We start from the raw sequence: 17,786 nt of genomic DNA on the forward strand, positions 1-17,786 counted from the left end.
TTTTTTAAAGTAACGAGTAAAGTAAGGAATTACTATTGCAAAAAAAGGTAATTAGATTACTGTTACTTTCCTGTAAGCACGCTGCGTTACTAAAACTGTTATTTTTTTGCAAGTGTCTCATGACAGTGACGTAAGCGACAGCTGTGTGCAGATCAACAATGGATCACATATCGAGTGCAGAGAGAGTATGAGCGTGCAGCGTTTAAAGCGTGGAAGTACTGACCTTACTTTGAGTTTGATTCCATAAAAAGTGACAAAAACATGAGTGTCCGCTGTGCGTGGGAAGAAAACTTCTTTTTACAGCGAAAAACCCCTAAACTTCAGAGCAAGCATGACAGTACGCTGTTTGCTTGATGCATAAAGTTAAAAGATTAAAACTAATAAAACAAGTTTTAAAAAGAGACTTTTCCATCTGATTACATTTTGTATGATGATTATGCAGAAAAAGTAGAAGTGGGCTGAAAGATCTATCACTATATCACCTCTTCAGGTTGTAAATCGTGTTTTTAAAAAAGTAACTAAGAACTAATTACTTTTGAAAATAAGTAATCAGTAAAGTAACGGGATTACTTTTTTGGGGAAGTAATCAGTAATTAGTTACTGATTACTTTTTTCAAGTAACTTGACCAACACTGCTTACAAGCATACTTTAACAACTAAAATTCAGCGGCGAACCATGCTACCTTTGTGAATGTTACCTACAAGCATACTTTAACGGGTAAAATGAAGTGGTTAACCGTCCTGGCTTTAAGAATATGAGCTACAAGCATACTCTGATGGGCAACGTTAAGTGGCAAACCGTCATACCTACTGAAATTTGTGCTGCAATTACTCTGTGACAGCACAAATGTGCATAAACTACTTACGGTAGGACGTTTTGCCAAAGTAGGATGGTTTGTCAGAACACTGTAATGTTCGCGTTTGTAAATGAGGACTTTGGAGGAGAGCCTGTGTGAGCCAGGAGCCTGATTTTTTCCCCCTCTGCACTATTTTATCTAGTAAAATAATCTCTAAGCAGACAGTTTACACGGTTACAGCCACCACATGCTCAGAGACCCTAGCATGATCAGGAATCCCATCAGCACCTCTGCAGGGAGGAGAACGTTTGGAGACCTTTGTTTTTTCCTCACATCATCTCACTGACTGATTACTGAGTAAAAGTGAAGCCCCGGTGTAAGTGATACAGTCGCCTCAAGGTGCTTTATATTGTAAGGTCGACCCTACAATAATACATACAGAGAAAAACCCAACAATCATATGACCCCCTATGAGCAGCACTTTGGCGACAGTGGGAAGGAAAAACTCCCTTTTAACAGGAAGAAACCTCCAGCAGAACCAGGCTCAGGGAGGGGCGGGGCCATCTGCTGTGATTGGTTGGGGTGAGAGAAGGAAGACACAGTCCTGATTTATAAAGTGCTGTACAAACACCAACGTCTCAACTAACAGCGTGATTTTCCTGTTGGAGTGCAGCAAACAATCACTTCCTGCTAAAGACAGTGAAGTGGACAGTATGTCCTCGGTTTAACATAAATGATCCTCTGTGGGAAGATTCATATCTGCATGTCAGAGTTTTCCCATAATTCATAGCTGGTGACATCTATGACATGGAGCCAACCACTTCTTCGTGGTGTCATCGGCTCCGTGTCCAACCTCCACCCTGGAGGACCAGGTGCTGATTTTTGTCTGGCCTTTACCTCCACGGGCTGCCCGACCTGGTTAGACCTACCAGAGCATCATCACCCGTCAGCCTCCCACCTCAGTAAGACCCGGGAGAAGACGGAGGTAGAGAGGCACAGACTGAGTGGACACGAAGGCTGAAGCAAACAGGACTCATCCTTTAACTTTCAGCTGTGTGTGAATCGTCAGCTGAACCACATCCTCCGACAGACGGGTCTGGTTATGCAGCTCTTATGAAACAGCAGATGTAGGTGAGACTGATCTGAGCTGCCTGAACGTCTGAGTGTAAGATTAGGACACTGTGTGTGTGTGTGTTTACATCACACACCTCGCTGTCAGAAAGTTGCTGCTTCAGCAGCCTCAATCCTCGCCGCTCGGGTCAGCGCCCTGAACACAAAGTGGTTTTCAAGTGTTTCTCGTCCTTCATGTCATCAGTTATTGATGTAAACAAAAAACATGATTCACCACAGGAGAACTTCTACGGTGGATAAAACACTATTTTTTTTTATAAAAGTTTTGCTCAAACTTAAGAATCTGTGACATCGGCGTCTGGCCAGATGTTCAGGCAGCTCGAAACAACACGACAAAAAAAGTTCTAATCTGGAAATGAAATACATGAAAAGGCTTTAAGTTGCTAAAGCAGGACCGCTGCTCGTTCTCAGCTCCACCCTTCCTTCTGTCTGCCTCAGTGCAGCGCCTCACTTCATCCTCTGTCTGAAACATGCGTCTCTTTAAAGTCCCTAAAACGGCCTCTTCCTTCTGACTGGCCAGCTTCCGGAAGCCCGCAGTGGGGCAAAAACCAGGGTCATAGCTGTACTGATTGTGTTTTGTGATGGCGTGAAAGTAGGAAAAGTAGGAACATTTTCAAGGCTCCTGAACGCCTCACGGACCTTCAGGCTTCACGTGCTCTCAGCGTCTCTTTTTATTTATTTTTACCGTCATCCAGTTTCACGAATTACAGTATGCTTGTATTTGTGTGTTGCATGTTTACAGATGTAGACCGGAGCTTCGGCCTCCCGTGGCCTACATCTGTCACTGTCCAAATCAATAGAAATGATTGGTGGAAGAGGAGGAGAAGCTAACTCCCACCACGCCCTCTCAGAGAAGCAATATGCTGATTGGCTGATCCTACAGGCCCCCGCCCCCTCACTCCCATCCCTTGCGATGACACAACAAACAGATAAATAACAGTGCAGACTCCTGAAAGCCTCAGATGTCCCTCTGAGACAGTCTCAGCACGTTTGTCCCACTTTTTCGTTGGACCTTGAAGTATCATCAGAGACTTTTATTACTCGGGTGTTGGACGCTCCACAGCAGCTTCACGATGGAGCTGAAGGACTTCTGCGTGACGGGCGACCTGCTCAGCCCGCAGCGGTGAGTTCACGGAGCCTCGGCCTGAAACCTCAGGTCCAGATTCAAACGTTTTAGTGAAGTTAACGCGCTTTTTCTGGATGTGTGACAGTTTTCTTTGCAGCACGTTTTGAGTAGCACAGACAAATAAATCTAAAACGTTTGAAGGTACTTTTGGAAACTCTTTAAAATCTGATGCGAACACTGTGTGGCAGCGTTCCCCAAGTTTAACTGTTCTTTGTGCGTCTGAAAAAACCAAAACAAACGATGCTGCTCTGTTTTTAAAATAACTCCAATTCTGTGCAAATGTGTATGACGTTTGTATATTATGTATGATGAACACGCTGTGCAGACCCACACGGTTTGTGAAATACAACCTCTGTGTTGATGTGAAGATGAATTATAAGTTTTCCTGTCCTTGAACGCGACGTTGCAGCGCTCCACTCCCACACAGACTCATGTCCATGTGCACAACATTAATGATGATTTCCACTTTTACTGGTGGAGCTTTCTCTGATCAGAGAAGCACACAGACCAAACCTTATCTGAAAAGACTTGTTTTCATTATCGTAAAACACGATCTGGCATTAACAACGCGACACTTTGTACCGATGAACGCGAACAAACGTCACCTTTGCACCACTACGAGCTCAGATTTAAAGGCTCATTTTCTTGTAAAGCGCCCCCTGCTGGTCATTACACAGAATGCACGTTTAAACTCTTCGCACCAAACTTGTGAAACTTGGAATGCGTTCATGGGAAATCCAAATCTTGTGTTTTTAACCCTGCAGGTCATTAACGGCCTCACTAATGTCAGCAGTCGGCTCGAGATTTTATTTTGTGTTCTGCACATTTTGTCCTGGTTTGTATTTCACGCTCCTCTTTCTTCTTCCTCCTTAGCATCCTGGACTCCTCTTCTCCCTCCTCCTCCCCCAGAGATGAACCTCAATCTCCACCCTCCTTCCTCCACTCCTCCCCCATAGGTCCCGCCTTTCCCCTGGAAGCCACTCCCACTCTCAGCCCTTCACATGCAGAATTCTTCCTCCACAGCCCGGCTTCTTCCTCCTCCTCCTCCTCCTCCTCCTCACCGTACAGTCTCCTGTGCCGAGCAGCGGAGCCCGACTCCCCGACAGGATGTAGTTCCAGCGGTGGAAGTAGCGTCTTGGTGTCGGAAGCGTCGCTGTGTTTTTCTGTATCGGACTCGTTTTCAGCGCAGGTGAAGTTTCTGTTTAATCACATTTAAAAACACAAACACTTAAAGTCTGAACGTCCCCGGGGTCGAACTGCCAAACTTCAAATTCACGTCCGTATCCGACTGTTCCTGGAAGTTTTCTCTGGTGCCCCAAAAGTCTTTAATCTGCAAAGGTTAATCCAGACTAGAGTCAGAGCTGAAGGTTGACTGAGGTACCTGCTGAGCTCACTGACATCCAAATAAAATCCTGGAACGTCACTAAAACTGGAGCTCCGCCTTCATGGAGGTGTGTTAGTACAGAAACCTCACAGCAGTCATGTGATTGGCCATTAAAAAGGCCCCAACACCACTCAAACGCAGCCCCGAGGTCCAGTCCAGGAACAGTTAGCTGAGGTCTGTGGGGACCGTCATACTGCTCGCCACTGATGATGACGTCGTATATCTGCAGGTCAACTCGATCCTGAGGGGCGACTACATGACCTCGATGGGGGCCGTGGGGCCCAAAAGGCTGTGTCTGGTGTGCGGAGACTTCGCCTCCGGGTATCACTACGGCGTGGCGTCCTGCGAGGCCTGCAAGGCTTTCTTCAAGAGGACCATCCAAGGTGGGAGGAGCACGTTCATCATCTCCTGTATAAAGAAATAAAAACATGAGGATGAGGACGGCTGATGATATATTTATAAAATATAATTCTTACTGTTACTAGTGTAAACGATGCTGGTCGTTTATGACATCAGGCTGTTGAGTGTAAATGTGTCCAAACAGCAGCCAAATTACGCTTTTTGCACGTCTCCTGTGTGAAACCTCCAAATAGGTTTTTATCGGCACCCTTTAGAATAACGTTGTTACAAAGATCGACCCGCGATGTGAAACTGCCTTAGAAAAAACACTAAAAAGGACAAACAGGGAATCCAAGTCATCAGTAGAGTCATAAATAAATAGACGCTCAGCTGGTTTCTATTAAATATCAAAGGTCTTACAGTCTGTGTGATTCATTAGCCGATCAACACAGCAGCGCTCGCTGTATCGAGTAGTGTGAGAAGCCGTCGTCTCTCACATCAGCTGCTTGTTTCTCATTCCGGGCGATTGATTGGTCACGCCCGATCACTTCACTTATTGATCTGTGCAGAGAGGTCAAAGGGAGGCCACGAAGAAACTCACAGCAGAGGGTTTTAATATTACAGGGCAGGATGATCCACGTTATTGATCCATGATGAGAGTTTGGGGTCATTTCTGATCACAGTCTGAGAGACTCTCACAAAGATCCTGCATTACTGCAGAGCTGTGACCACAGAATATAAAGCGCCCTACAAACTGACCACTGCATTTGCAAATATGTGATGTCTCGATAAACCGAGCAGATATTTGAAGTTTACACAGCTACTGAAATATGTTAAACGTTTATTTTGAGACACAGAAAGATTAATAAGAGTAATATTAAAACTTAGTAGCAGCCGCCATTGTTGGAAACTGGAATTGGCTGGGCCGCGCTATGAATTCTGGGATATGGTGGGCCACGAAGGACACACCCGACCCATCCTTCAAATTTGGGGAAATGAAGGACGCATTTGTCGGCTGCATTTGAAGGAGTCGATGAATTGGGATAGCCTTCGTCGCCTGGCTGTGACGTAATCGGCCTTCAAATGCGGCCTCCGAAGTATGCAGCCTACGTTTTGGGACACAGCTACTGACACTCCTGCTTTTACTTCCTGTTGTGGTTACCTAGGTAACATCGAGTACAGCTGCCCGGTGATGAACGAGTGTGAGATCACGAAGCGGAGGAGGAAAGCCTGTCAGGCCTGCCGCTTCCAGAAATGTCTGCAGGCCGGGATGATGAGGGAGGGTACGTTACACCAAACGACCGTTACGAGCTGGCAGGAAGTAGAACTACGTGTGTGTGAAACGCCTCTGCGTGTTGCAGGTGTCCGTCTGGACCGCGTCAGAGGGGGGCGCCAGAAGTACAAGAGGCGGGTGGAGACAGGACTGAGTTTATGCAGCAAAGCCCTGTACAGCCACCCGAGCAGCAGCAGTGAGTTCACCTTCGCTCCCTCTGAAGGCTTTCAGGTCAAACTACTCGCCCACGCCGTTGATCATCCACTTCCTCTCTTTTAGGGAACAAGGTCATTTCCCACCTGCTGCTCACAGAGCCCGCCCCTTTAGCTGCCAATCAGGACGATTCGACCAATGACAGCAGCTTGCGGATCCTGCTGATCCTGTGTGACCTCCTGAACCGGGAGCTGCTGCTTCTGATTGGCTGGGCAAAACAGATTCCAGGTACACGCTCGAGACCACCAAACAGGTCCCCAATCAAGACCACGCCCACCCTCAACCTCCACCTGGTCCCCAATCCAGACCACGCCCACCCTTAACCTTTACTTGGTTATCCAGAGCACTGGAGCATTATGTATAAACACAGGTAATATAATAATAATAATAATTATTATTATTTGTCATTTATTACTCTGCCCCGCCCACTCCCAGGCTTCTCCGGACTCTCATTGGTTGATCAGATGTCGCTTCTGCAGAGTGGCTGGATGGAGGCGCTGCTGGTGGGTGTGGCCTGGCGCTCCCAGGGCGCAGGGGGGGACGAGCTCGTGTTTGCCGGGAATCTGTGTCTGGATGAAGCTCAGTGTCGAGCCACGGGATTGGCTGACCTGTACGAGGCGCTGCGTCACCTGATAGCGAAATACAGAGCGATGAAGCTGAGCCCTGAGGAGGTGGTGACCCTGAAGGCCATGGCGCTTGCCAACTCTGGTAAGAACAAGCCATTAGCACCACTGCCTGTAACCACAGTAGGACAGTACTGTGTGTCAGGGCAGAACAGGCCTGTAGGGGGCGATGTTTCTCTGCAGTTTTATAGGAGAAACAAATAATCTCGTTTTAATCTCGTCCTGATGGAGTAACCTGCTTATGCTCAGTGTTTAGGAGACGCATTCTTCATGGTTTCTGTTTGACTCAAAGTGTTATGGCTGCACATAAACTCAGATATTAACACTTCCTGGCTGTCTGAGTTTCAAAATAAGAGCCCGAGATGAATGATGATTAAGTTAAACAACTCGTCTGCATCTCACAGGACAGTACTGTGGTATAAATGATGCAGGAATTCCAGCACTCATAGTTTTACACACACACACACACACACACACACACACACACACACACACACACACACACACACACACACACACACACACCTGATCAATATGGCTGCTGTGTATCTGTGAGCGGGACAGCTGAGGAGCTCCAGCATGAACTCAGATATTGATTTTACCACAATAACCACTCCACTCATTGATCTTAGAGGAGTAGTTATTGATATTGATCAGACTCTGGGAGCTGAAACAGCAGTATTGATTGATCCCAGACTTGAATTAGTTTTGTGGCTCTCACTCTGTCGCAGTTCAGTGGTCAGCAGAGCGTTTAGTGGCGGCGCTGGAGGCTGCAGGCGAGGAGCAGCCGATCAATAACACTGAAGTCTGCTCAGACTCTCACTGTCTCAGCCTCAGATCAATAAACAGACTGGCAGGCAGGCCTGTGGCTGCACAGCCGTCCTAAACCTGCAGATGCTCAGGCTCAGACGTGCAGACACACTCACAGCTTCTGATCAGTCGATCAGGGGAAACATATTGAGCTGATTAACAAGCAGCACCCAAACGTTCCAGTCTGTGATTTACAGACGTGAACAGGACCCAGTCTTTAAAAACTAAAGCAGTCTGACACTGCACACGTCCTCCACCATCGGATGTCCAGTTTCATGCAAACTCATCCATAACCAGTTCAGTTTTCCTGCTAACACAAAACCACATGACCTCACATGATGTAGGTGAGAGACTTTTGGAGCCAGTAGTGACCATATTTAGACCAGAGCCTCAAGTGGCCATGAGAGGAACTGCACTTTGTGTTTGTAGCAGAGTGTTTTGGTCGTTTGTCCTGATACAGCTGAGCATGTGGGTGTAATGAGCGAGGAAGCATTCTAACCTGCGTCTGTCCGTCTGTCAGACGCCGACCCGGTGGACTGCCCGGACTCTGTGCAGAGGTTTCAGGACGGGCTCCACGAGGCGCTGCAGGACTACGAGTCGTCCCGCCGGGAGCAGCACCGAGCAGGACGGCTGCTCATGACCCTCCCCCTGCTACGACAGACCGCCGACCGAGCCGTGCAGGCTTTCCTGCGGCTGCACCGCCACCGCCACGTCCCCATCCACAAACTGCTGCTGGAGATGCTCGACGCCAAGGCCTGACCGCGTCCTGTCGGCCATTTATCGGGGAAACTGTAAAATGACCCAATGCACTTGACTTGTAGCTTTCAGAGAAGTTATATTTTTGTATCATGATGTTTGTTTTTTGGCAGAAATGAGCTTCCGTATTTTTTGTTTATGGGACCGTTCCTGCTCAGTAAAGCTCATTTCTGCTCAAAGATCCAGCGTTACAGCTTTTCATCAGAAAACATTAAAGTGGAACCGTTCTACTCATTTGCAGCGTGGGTTCTGCTAGGGCAGCTTTGCATGAGTCACAGTTCAGAATAACCCTTCTTTGTCTGATACTGGGCCTCTGTCTCAAACACGCTACTCCCTGTTTAAGGGCTACCGTCCTACTTAAATGTTTGAACGGCGAGTGGGCGGGGCCTTTATGTCTGAGATGACTACAGTAGGGATATCCTCTGTGACATCACAGACCAACATCAGAAAAAAAAAAAAGTTTGAAACAGAGTGTTCGTCTCACTGAAGTCGTTATTAGAAACTTGGCTCATGTTTATTATGAACAGGAAAGCAGAACAGAGCCACTTTAACCAATCAGCAAACACTTCAAGCTCCGCCTCCTGTAGGAAAAGGTGGGCATATCTAGAGTCAGATTTAAATTTATTTTTATAAACTAAAATATTTTTGTGGGATATCCATTTTCCACGATGATGCGATCAAACTGCGATGCTGAGTCGTCGTGGCTGTGGATGTTTACTGTGTCAGAGCTGTTTGTTATAATAATGAATTAAAGCTTTTGGAATAAAATCAGGTGCTCATCTTTTATCTTCTAAAATATCTCGTCATGTCTCTAAGACTTGAGTCTTTACAACACGAGCTGAGCTGTAAGCACAGAGTTGGAAACCATTAAAAACATTAATACAGATTCCTAATGGCTGAAGATGCTGCATTCACAGGTCGTAGGAAACTAGAAATTTGTCATCCTCTGTGGAAGTCTCTCTCTAGTTTTTCACCATTTCAAACAATATACATAATATAATGATATATTATTAATAAATAATAAAATATAGACATAATAAAATAACAGTTAAGTTAAACATATTTAAAAAAAGAAAAGAAAAACATGAGCGAAGACCTCGTGGAGTTTGTCAATTTGTCACTGTAAAATCTTCATCTTGTAACTCAGAGACTTTATTATTCCCACAGGGAAATGCAGTCATAGCAGCGTAAATACCACAAACGTCAAGTACTCATAAAAAATGCAGTGTATGTAGCCTGAACCACGAAGCAGCTCAAAGCAAACAGAGCGACAGGCTGAAGCTAAAAGTGTGTTCAAAGCTGAGCGAACATCAGAAACTAACCCGTGTCTGAGGTCAGCTTACCCGAGGAAGACTGTGGGCAGCAGGCGGCTCTGCTTCATCACAGTAAAGGAGGAAGACGCAGTTTTCCTGTAATCACCGGTTTACTCTGAGGCTTCCTGGAAATACATTTTCCCCTTAAAAGCACCAATGCAGCAGAAAAAGGACTCCGTGCTTTGAGTGATATATTATTGTTTATTATCGATTAGGATTATTAATGCATCATCAGGATTCATAGGTAACTTACAAAATCTGAGAAACAGTAGAAAGTCGTGAAAAATAATCGCCTGACAGCCCTGAACGCACCATGAAGAAATTGGGTAACAGGTGAGCTGCACCCCTAACATTCCCGTACTGGAGTCTCCCCCTGCTGGCCATAAAGTGTACTACAGAAAACCTAAACAGTTACACCCTCTGCACTCCCAGGGAATGAGCTTCAAAGGAGCTCAGAATTTAAATTTAAATTGGATTTTTGATATTTTGGTGACATGATGAGTTTGAAAACGTCCAGAGTAAACATGTAGAGTTCATAAAACCTTCAAAGGCGGTTTCAGAGACCTGAAGACCCAAACAGGGAAATGAGTCCTGATGCACACAGATTCAGTTCCCTTCAAATCGCTTCAGTTTTTGACCCTTTAATTATTTTATTTCATCTGCAAATTAGTTTTTGTTCCAGGGAAGTTCCTGGAGATTCTGGGGAATTATCAGGTTTCCTCAAAGCAGCTGTGAGACGTTCAGGGTCGGTAAGTCAGCAAACATACAAATGAAATAAAAAGACAAAACTGTGAAGTCTGTTAGAAAAGTTAGAAAGAGTGCTGGTTAGAAAAGCTACAAACAGCTTTGTGCTCGATCACCTGAGGAGTCTCCGTTTGGGATTTTACTCTTTTAGCTCAGTTTTTGGTCTCCACCGCCTCCCCAAGGAAGCGTCCGTCTCTTCAGCTGCCAGAAGCTGAACTGTGACGTTACAGTGCGACAGGTTACTCTGATAACAGCGACGCATCAGCATGCTGACGTGGTGCAAACAAACCCAGGCTTCCGGCAGCAGCTCTGACCTGGTCTTCATCCTGTCACAACCATCCAATTCTAATTAAAAGACGCTTTTGTGCCAAAGAGGTTACTTCTCCTCGCCTTGGGGCCTTTTCTTGTTTTACCTGAAATAAAGACTGAAGGTGGATCTGCAGCCGTTATCAAAAACCACCGGAGGAGCTGATCGTATCATTTTCTTCTTCACGTCTCACCTGACAACAGCTTTTAGTCATGTTTTCAGTTTTTTCAGCCATCGTGTGTCCACCTGAACCCGAAGCTCTCAGGCAGATCAGCCAATCAGAAGCTGGTCTCATTCATATGTGGTTTGGGGCTGGTGGGCGGGCCAGAAGGGGTGGGGCTGTCGGGACCTGGGGGACTCTCGGGGGTACCCGAGGAATCAACGGGTGACGCCGCAGTGTTGTGGCGAGGGGAGACCGATGCCTGAGAACGGGTCGGACTCACCGCTGCGGAGGCAGGGCTTGGCGGGGAAGCGGGTGAGGTCCTGCGGTGTAATGACGACGAGAGCGGTGACGAGGACAGCGATGATGGCGGTCCAGGTGAATGTCGAGCAGCAGGGGGTACAGTGAAGGTGGGAGGGGTCCTAAGGCCGAATTTGGCCTCCAACTCACTGCACACCGCCAGGCTCCGCCTGATGCCCTCTGACCCCGGCGGGAACCCTACGCTCACAGCCGCCTCTGAACCTTTGGCGAGCTCCTGGCAGCGCTCAACAAAGCTCCCCCTGCGCACAGACCCACATTCTTTGTCCCGGTCCAGATGCCTGAGGGGACGGGGGCTGCTGGTCTGGCTGCAGGTGGGGTAGGAGGGGCCTTGTTGCAGTCCAGGTGAAAGGCCAGCTTCTCGGGCAGGTTTAGCGAAGGGAACGGGGGGCGGAGCCTGGCGGGGGAGGCTGCCGTACAGCGACGCAGACGAACCCGAACCTCCGGCTGCACCTCGTCCTCCTCCCATAGAGCGAAGGTGCTCTGTCCTGAAGGCATCGCTGAGCTGAGAGTGAAGGCTGCAGGAACAGGAAGTGACACAAGTCAGCAACCACAGTAAGAGCATGATGTTTACGACTGTAAACGACCAATGGCATCCATCAAAGACGCGAGATTAGAAGTCATCTGTCAAAATAGAAACACCAAAGAAGAACGTGGACTGCACCGCATCACCCTGTGTGAATGAGGCTCAGTGGGAGGGAACTCTACCTGCAGGTGGAAGCTCGGGGTGTGCTGTCAGGTGTTCTGGTCAGAGCCAGGTCGCACTGGTCCAGCAGCTCCAGCAGCTCCTCCTCTGTGGGTCCGCCCAGTGCTGCCAAACAGCCAATGAGAACCCATGTTGATCAGCTGCTAACTAATCGCAGAGCACAAGAAGTTGTTCTTCTACATCACGAGTCTGGAGTTTTACCTCTGATGTCGACCTTGCCGGCGATCTCCATGGCGGTGGTCAAGTCCCACATCTGGATGCTGCCGTTGCTGTGGCCGCTGAACAGGTAGCGACGCGGCCGAGAGCCAATGCGGCTCGAGCCCTCGCACTCGTGGACCATGAAGGCCGTGATGGAGGTCCCATCCACCGAACGCACCTCACATACCCTGACACACACACACACACACACACACACACACACACACACACACGATATTTTGGTCTTAACAGACGTTTGGTTCTAAACGTTCTTTAACCTTCAGTGTCACATGATCACACATCGTGTGCTCGCAGGTTGTTCTGTTATTACGTTTACTTTCCAACATGGACGTCAATACTCTACACGCCAGTCGACAGACAGGCGGCGTGTTTCGTTACCTCCTTGTTGAACCAATGTGACGCCGAGGACAGTGTTGTTGTTTTTAATTGTGTTGTTTGTCTTTCATGCATGTACAGAACAGGAACAGCAGCTACTGTTACTGCAGGAGCGAACGGGGATCCTAAAACTAAACTGACCACACACAGTTATAACCAGGTGGGTTACAAGTGTCTACGGCTGTCCCACCTCTTCCCGTTGGACGACAACCGGACGTAGAGTTTATCCGTGTCGGGAACGACTCTCTGGATAAACACCTGCTGATCGTCTCTCTCTCCATACGGCCCTGAAACCAACGAGACAGTGAAACGAAAGGAGATCTGAAGAAATATGACAAAGTCAAAGTTTGATTGTCTTTGATGAATTCCATCGCTTCATTACAGAAGCAGAGCTACAGTCCTCAAACACAGCTCGGACTGCGATCGGGGTGACAGTTACCGATCTCGGTCCCGGCGCTGCAGCCTCCGTGCCCGTCCACGTCGTCCAGGCTGAGGATTTTGAAGGAGGTGAGCGGCGTGGACCCCGGCTGGGTGGAGATCATTCCTCTGAAGCGAGTCACCGTCCACGTCCGCACGTGGTTGTTATCTGCACAAACTGAAGGACGACGAAGAGGAGCTCAGAAACAACGACACCATGAACGAGATGCAGACATCAGCTTAAGCCCTGCATTCGACACAGAACGCCAGTTTCCAAGACGAGGCGATTCTCGTACCTGAGATGAGGTGCTTTTCCGACAGCATGATCTTGGTGACGGGGCTGCGGTGGACAGAGAAGGTCTGAAAAAGCTGAGGCCCTGAGCCCACGGTCTCTGGATGCTGGACGATGACGCGAACAGTCCCCGAGCTGGTCCCGTACGCAATCTCGATCCAGTTCCCGCTGTCACCTGAGCAAACAGGGCTAAGTGTGAGACGGCTGCAGGAACATGAAAAATAAGACTTTCCCTGACTCGTCTCTAACAGACGGAGGTGAAGGAATGTGGAGAAAACTGACGCCCTGCAGTGGTTGTATTAGCAGCAGTGTCAGTGTCTCCGTACTTGTTTTGGGTGTGAGGTAGACGCTGAGAGCGGTGATGGCGTCTTCGGTCGGGTCTCTGTACAGCTCCGTCACCAGCAGGTCGTTATCCTTCATCCTCAGAGGAAACTTCTGAACATCTGACCAGCAAACAGGGACATCGTGAACAGCGGGGACTTTTTAAACATCTGTCAAGTCGTGAAGCCAAAGCCTCCCAATGAAAGCTGGTGAGAGTGGCCCGCAGCATTTACTGAACAGATTCAGGTTCTGGTTGGTAAATTAATGACCACGAGCCAACAATCTGATGAATTTATACTCGTACTGAGCAGTTTTCAGTTGATCCGACTCATCGATCTGCAGTTTCTTACCGATGTAGTAGATGGAGCCGTTGTTGCAGCCCAAGATAAGGAAGGAGCCGGCGGTGTCGTAGCTGCTGATGGGAACCACATCCTGGTTCTGCAAAGGTCACAGAGAGCATGTGTGAAGCAGACCGATAACCACCTGAAACAGACTTGGTCCAATCAGCTCCCTCGGCAGGTGTTCAGGCTTCAGCACTTCCACTGAAGCAGTGGGCGATCACCGCGACCATCTGAGAGCGTCTCCACCCACCTGCCAGTGTTTGGTGACTGCGTTCCACACCCCCACCTTCCCCGTGTGGCTGGTGGCGATGAGCTGGTTACCAACAAAGAAGAGAGCCTCAGCGGGGACATTGAGACTGAAGACGCCTGCGGGGAGGGAGAAACCAGTTTGTTTTTGTTACTGGGAACGTTTCCCGAGCAGCTCATCGAACCTACGTCCCGATTCCCGGGAACACTGCGCAGAAACTCGTACCGATTTCATTGCCGTTGCCATCAGGGCAAATGGACCAGAGGATGATCTCTGTCACCGAGGCGACAGCCACCATCTTGTCGTTGTCTCCCAGCGACCCGCCCATCACTTTGGCGTTGAGCGCGACTCTGTCGATCATCCAGTCGAGGCGGGGAGAGGTGAAGACCTGCTGCCACCCGGTCGACTCCTTCACCCTGAGAGAGGAGGCGGGAAGAAGGAGGAGGCAGGAGAGGGACAGCCAATCAGAAGACAGTTAGCTTACAGTGGGAGGAGCTAAAACAGCTTTCCCCCCCCACTTCTCTGACAGACTACAAACTGACGGGACGACTCAGTATGGAATAAGGATTATTGGGCCTTGGCCCAAATATTAGCTAATCTGAGATTAACGCAAACCTCAGACTACAGTCAAATTTAAACGGGTGATAAATGACCTGCGACCTGCAGTTAAAGGTGTGTGAGAGCACGCAGCAGTGACCTGTGCGCACGTGTGTGTGCGTCTCTCTAAGGAGGCTCACGGTGTTACTGAAACCGCTACAGATGCTCGGACGGAGGTGTGGATGCAGCAGGATGTGCCGATGTGTCTGAGCCGCTCCCAGTCACGTGAAAACAAATAAACAACAGAGGTCATGTGACGCGTTTACCTGTAGCAGACCACGAACTGCGCGTAGGCCACAGCGATCCAGTTATGATGGCCGCAGATGATCCGAACCATGCCGGGGTCAGATGAGTGCCCTGAACGCACACATGCACACACACGAACGCACACATGCACACACACGCGCGCACACACACACACACACAATGAAACTCCCACCACGTCCCTCCGATCTTAAAAAAAATACAAAATAAAGCAGCATTATTTAACGTGCCGACCTCCTGACGTCCGATCCTCGTTCATGCCTCTTCCCAGTATCCCAGAATTCCCGAGGTTTGGAGGCATCGTGTTGCTGCGTCGGACCGGCGCTCGCTCTACAGGAACAACGCGGCCCGCCATGAACTGCGACCCGGCCACGCTGTGACGGTTCCGACGCTTCGCCGGGTGCACTGGGATGACACAGACAGAAGGAGCTGTGAATCAGGATCACGCCTCCACGTTTCAGTTAGAAACAGGACATTAATTATATTTGCATCGTTTTATGCGAGTGATGAGCCTCCTGCGGCACATTTTATCTGAAACAGAAAATATTTCGTTATTTTAATCATAACAACTTTTTAAGTTTGCAATGATTCGTATATAATAAATACAGACATGCTCACATTGTATGAAAATTTTACCCGATAAAGCATTTTGAAGTTTTTTAAGATATTTGATTTCAAATTTTTTTTAAATTAGTTAAATTTTTATAGAAAGCATCCTAACACCTGCATAAATTATGTGTTGTGCATTTAAACTTCCTGAAGGCCCTGTCAGGTGGGGGTCAGGTGTGCTGTGAGGACAGGTGTACCTGCAGGCGGCAGGTAACCGTTGAAAAGCACGTTTCCGCAGGACGACCGGTCCAGCTCGTCACACAGCTGCAGCTTACGCACTGTTCCAAAAACAAAGTGATGAAGAACGTTTAGTGACGTCTGCGGCTTTACGTGCTCAGCTCAGAGTGCGGTCCAGCCTCACCGAGCGGTGTGATGCCGTAGAACTCGGCCTCGTGCATGAGCATGTGCACGTTGATGGAGCGCGGGTGGAGCTCTTTGGTCCGCAGGAAGTTGAGGATGGTCGCGAACAGGGAGGGGTCCCTGTCGATGAAGATCTACAGCGAGAGAGGAGGGACAAACGCAGTTATCGCGAGGAGGAAAAGCATGCGGGGACATGAGGAAGAGGAGCTTTACTTACAGCTCCAGTTTCATCCTTCAGAGTCGAGATCCGGCCGCTCAAAAGGCTGAAGAGAGAAAACCCCCAAAGAAACCATCGAGACGTCAGAAACCAGCAAACTCAGCTTTCCAAAATACAAGAACCAGTTCAGTCACATCTGCCTTTCATTTCACTTACACGACAATTTCATCACATCACAGACTAGCTCACGTACGCATATTAACATGCACGTTTCTGCACACATTCGACCAAATGAGCAGACTTTTAGCATGTCCAGCTCAAAATCAGCTTTTAGGGAGTGAAGTGCATGTAGTCCAGAGAAAGTAACCTAAAAGCCCCCGACAGCCAGGGTCTCCCTCTCTGACCCACCTGGAGAAAAAGGAGTCAGGGACCCAGGTGAGCGTCTGGCGGGAGGTGCTGAACCTGAAAGCAAACACACACTCGTTGACTCTCGTGTTGTCATAAAACAACAGAAATAACAGCAGTGTGAACAGCTCCCCTCTCCTCCTCCTCACTGACCTTTCACTCCTTATCTGACCCTGGTGATACCTGCGCCTCGTGCACGGAGTCACAGGTGCACATTAAAGTCTAATGAGCACCGAGAAACTTTTACATCCGTTTTTACTAACGGACATGAAACTGTCGCCCTGCTGCGCTCCAGCACGCCGTGATTTCCTGCATCCGTGTCTTGGTTAAAGATCAATATTTTATCACTAAACACTGAATAAAAAACGAGCGATGAGCTTCAGTCTTTATAAACACTCCTGACTTAAACAGTCCCTCTGCCTGACTCTGACATGTTTAATAGGTGAACATGTACCTGACATCACCTGCCTTTCAACAAAAGACAAACCTGTTTTGCTAACTTTAACAGTTCCATTGTCGGACAGCATAGTTTTAACTTATTTACGTTAAACAGGCCAAATATAAACTCTTACTGAAGTAAATCTGAACTTTATTATTTATTCGTCGTTTATATGTTTAATGTGCGCAGTACAGCTAGCTTACAGCGGCTCGTTTCCTGTTTCTCTCCTCTGTGCCCGGTTCTGGTGTGAGCAAAGTTATGCTAGCTAACAATAACAAAGTGCGGGGCTGGGAAAACTCACAAAGCGCGAAACACGGACTTTATAACCGGGTTAAAAACATCTAAAGTATACTGTGCAATAGAAGGGGTTATAAAACGTGTTTAATGTCTTAACGCAGAGATACTTTAGAGAACATTACTACACTATGATACTGAAAGCAGTCTGTCCGATAATGGATCCTCCCATGTTAGCCGCGGGAGCTAGCCGGGTTAGCAGCCACTCCTGGGTCTCACCTCTTCCCTCCGACGTTCAGGTGGATGATGTCTCCGCTCCTCGCCGTGGTGGACATCCTCTAAAGGCCCGGAGACTCCGACAATGACCGCCAAAGACACAGTTTTAATCCATTTTTCGGTGATAAACTCTGTTTCCGTTGTGCTTTAAGCCGGCTTCCGGAGGTCGGACAGAGGGGCGGGGCATAATGGCCGCGTTATGGCCTCGGTCTACCCGAGGAGAAACCCGGCCG

General features: G+C 48.3%; 2 protein-coding genes across 3 annotated transcripts; one reads left to right on the forward strand and one right to left on the reverse strand.

Moving 5' to 3' along the window:
• Positions 1-2,847: 2,847 nt before the first annotated feature.
• On the forward strand, positions 2,848-9,220 carry esrrd (estrogen-related receptor delta). 2 transcript variants are annotated; one of them, XM_005929381.3, is made up of 8 exons: positions 2,850-3,051; positions 3,928-4,243; positions 4,668-4,821; positions 5,944-6,060; positions 6,139-6,246; positions 6,330-6,491; positions 6,699-6,971; positions 8,217-9,220. In XM_005929381.3, exons 1-8 carry the CDS (start codon positions 3,002-3,004, stop codon positions 8,453-8,455), a joined length of 1,419 nt encoding a protein of 472 aa, XP_005929443.1. In that variant the 5' UTR covers positions 2,850-3,001; the 3' UTR covers positions 8,456-9,220. The 2 variants fall into 2 exon arrangements, with proteins under 2 accessions (XP_042079862.1, XP_005929443.1); XM_042223928.1 differs by having other exon boundaries at positions 2,848-3,051; positions 5,944-6,246.
• A 726-nt stretch (positions 9,221-9,946) lies between these two features.
• shkbp1 (SH3KBP1 binding protein 1) lies at positions 9,947-17,693 on the reverse strand. The gene is made up of 17 exons (XM_005929386.3): positions 17,557-17,693; positions 16,608-16,661; positions 16,260-16,305; positions 16,044-16,176; positions 15,880-15,960; positions 15,308-15,478; positions 15,076-15,166; positions 14,438-14,628; positions 14,216-14,331; positions 13,975-14,062; positions 13,630-13,746; positions 13,308-13,478; positions 13,034-13,189; positions 12,785-12,881; positions 12,202-12,386; positions 12,003-12,105; positions 9,947-11,812 (listed from the first exon to the last, which is right to left on the reverse strand). The coding sequence occupies exons 1-17, from the start codon at positions 17,610-17,612 to the stop codon at positions 11,095-11,097; spliced, it is 2,574 nt and encodes an 857-aa protein (XP_005929448.1). The 5' UTR covers positions 17,613-17,693; the 3' UTR covers positions 9,947-11,094.
• Positions 17,694-17,786: the final 93 nt, after the last annotated feature.

This window comes from Haplochromis burtoni, unplaced genomic scaffold (genome assembly GCF_018398535.1).
Source record: "Haplochromis burtoni strain Fernald_Lab_line unplaced genomic scaffold, NCSU_Asbu1 Contig_123, whole genome shotgun sequence".
Taxonomy (NCBI): Eukaryota; Metazoa; Chordata; class Actinopteri; order Cichliformes; family Cichlidae; genus Haplochromis; species Haplochromis burtoni.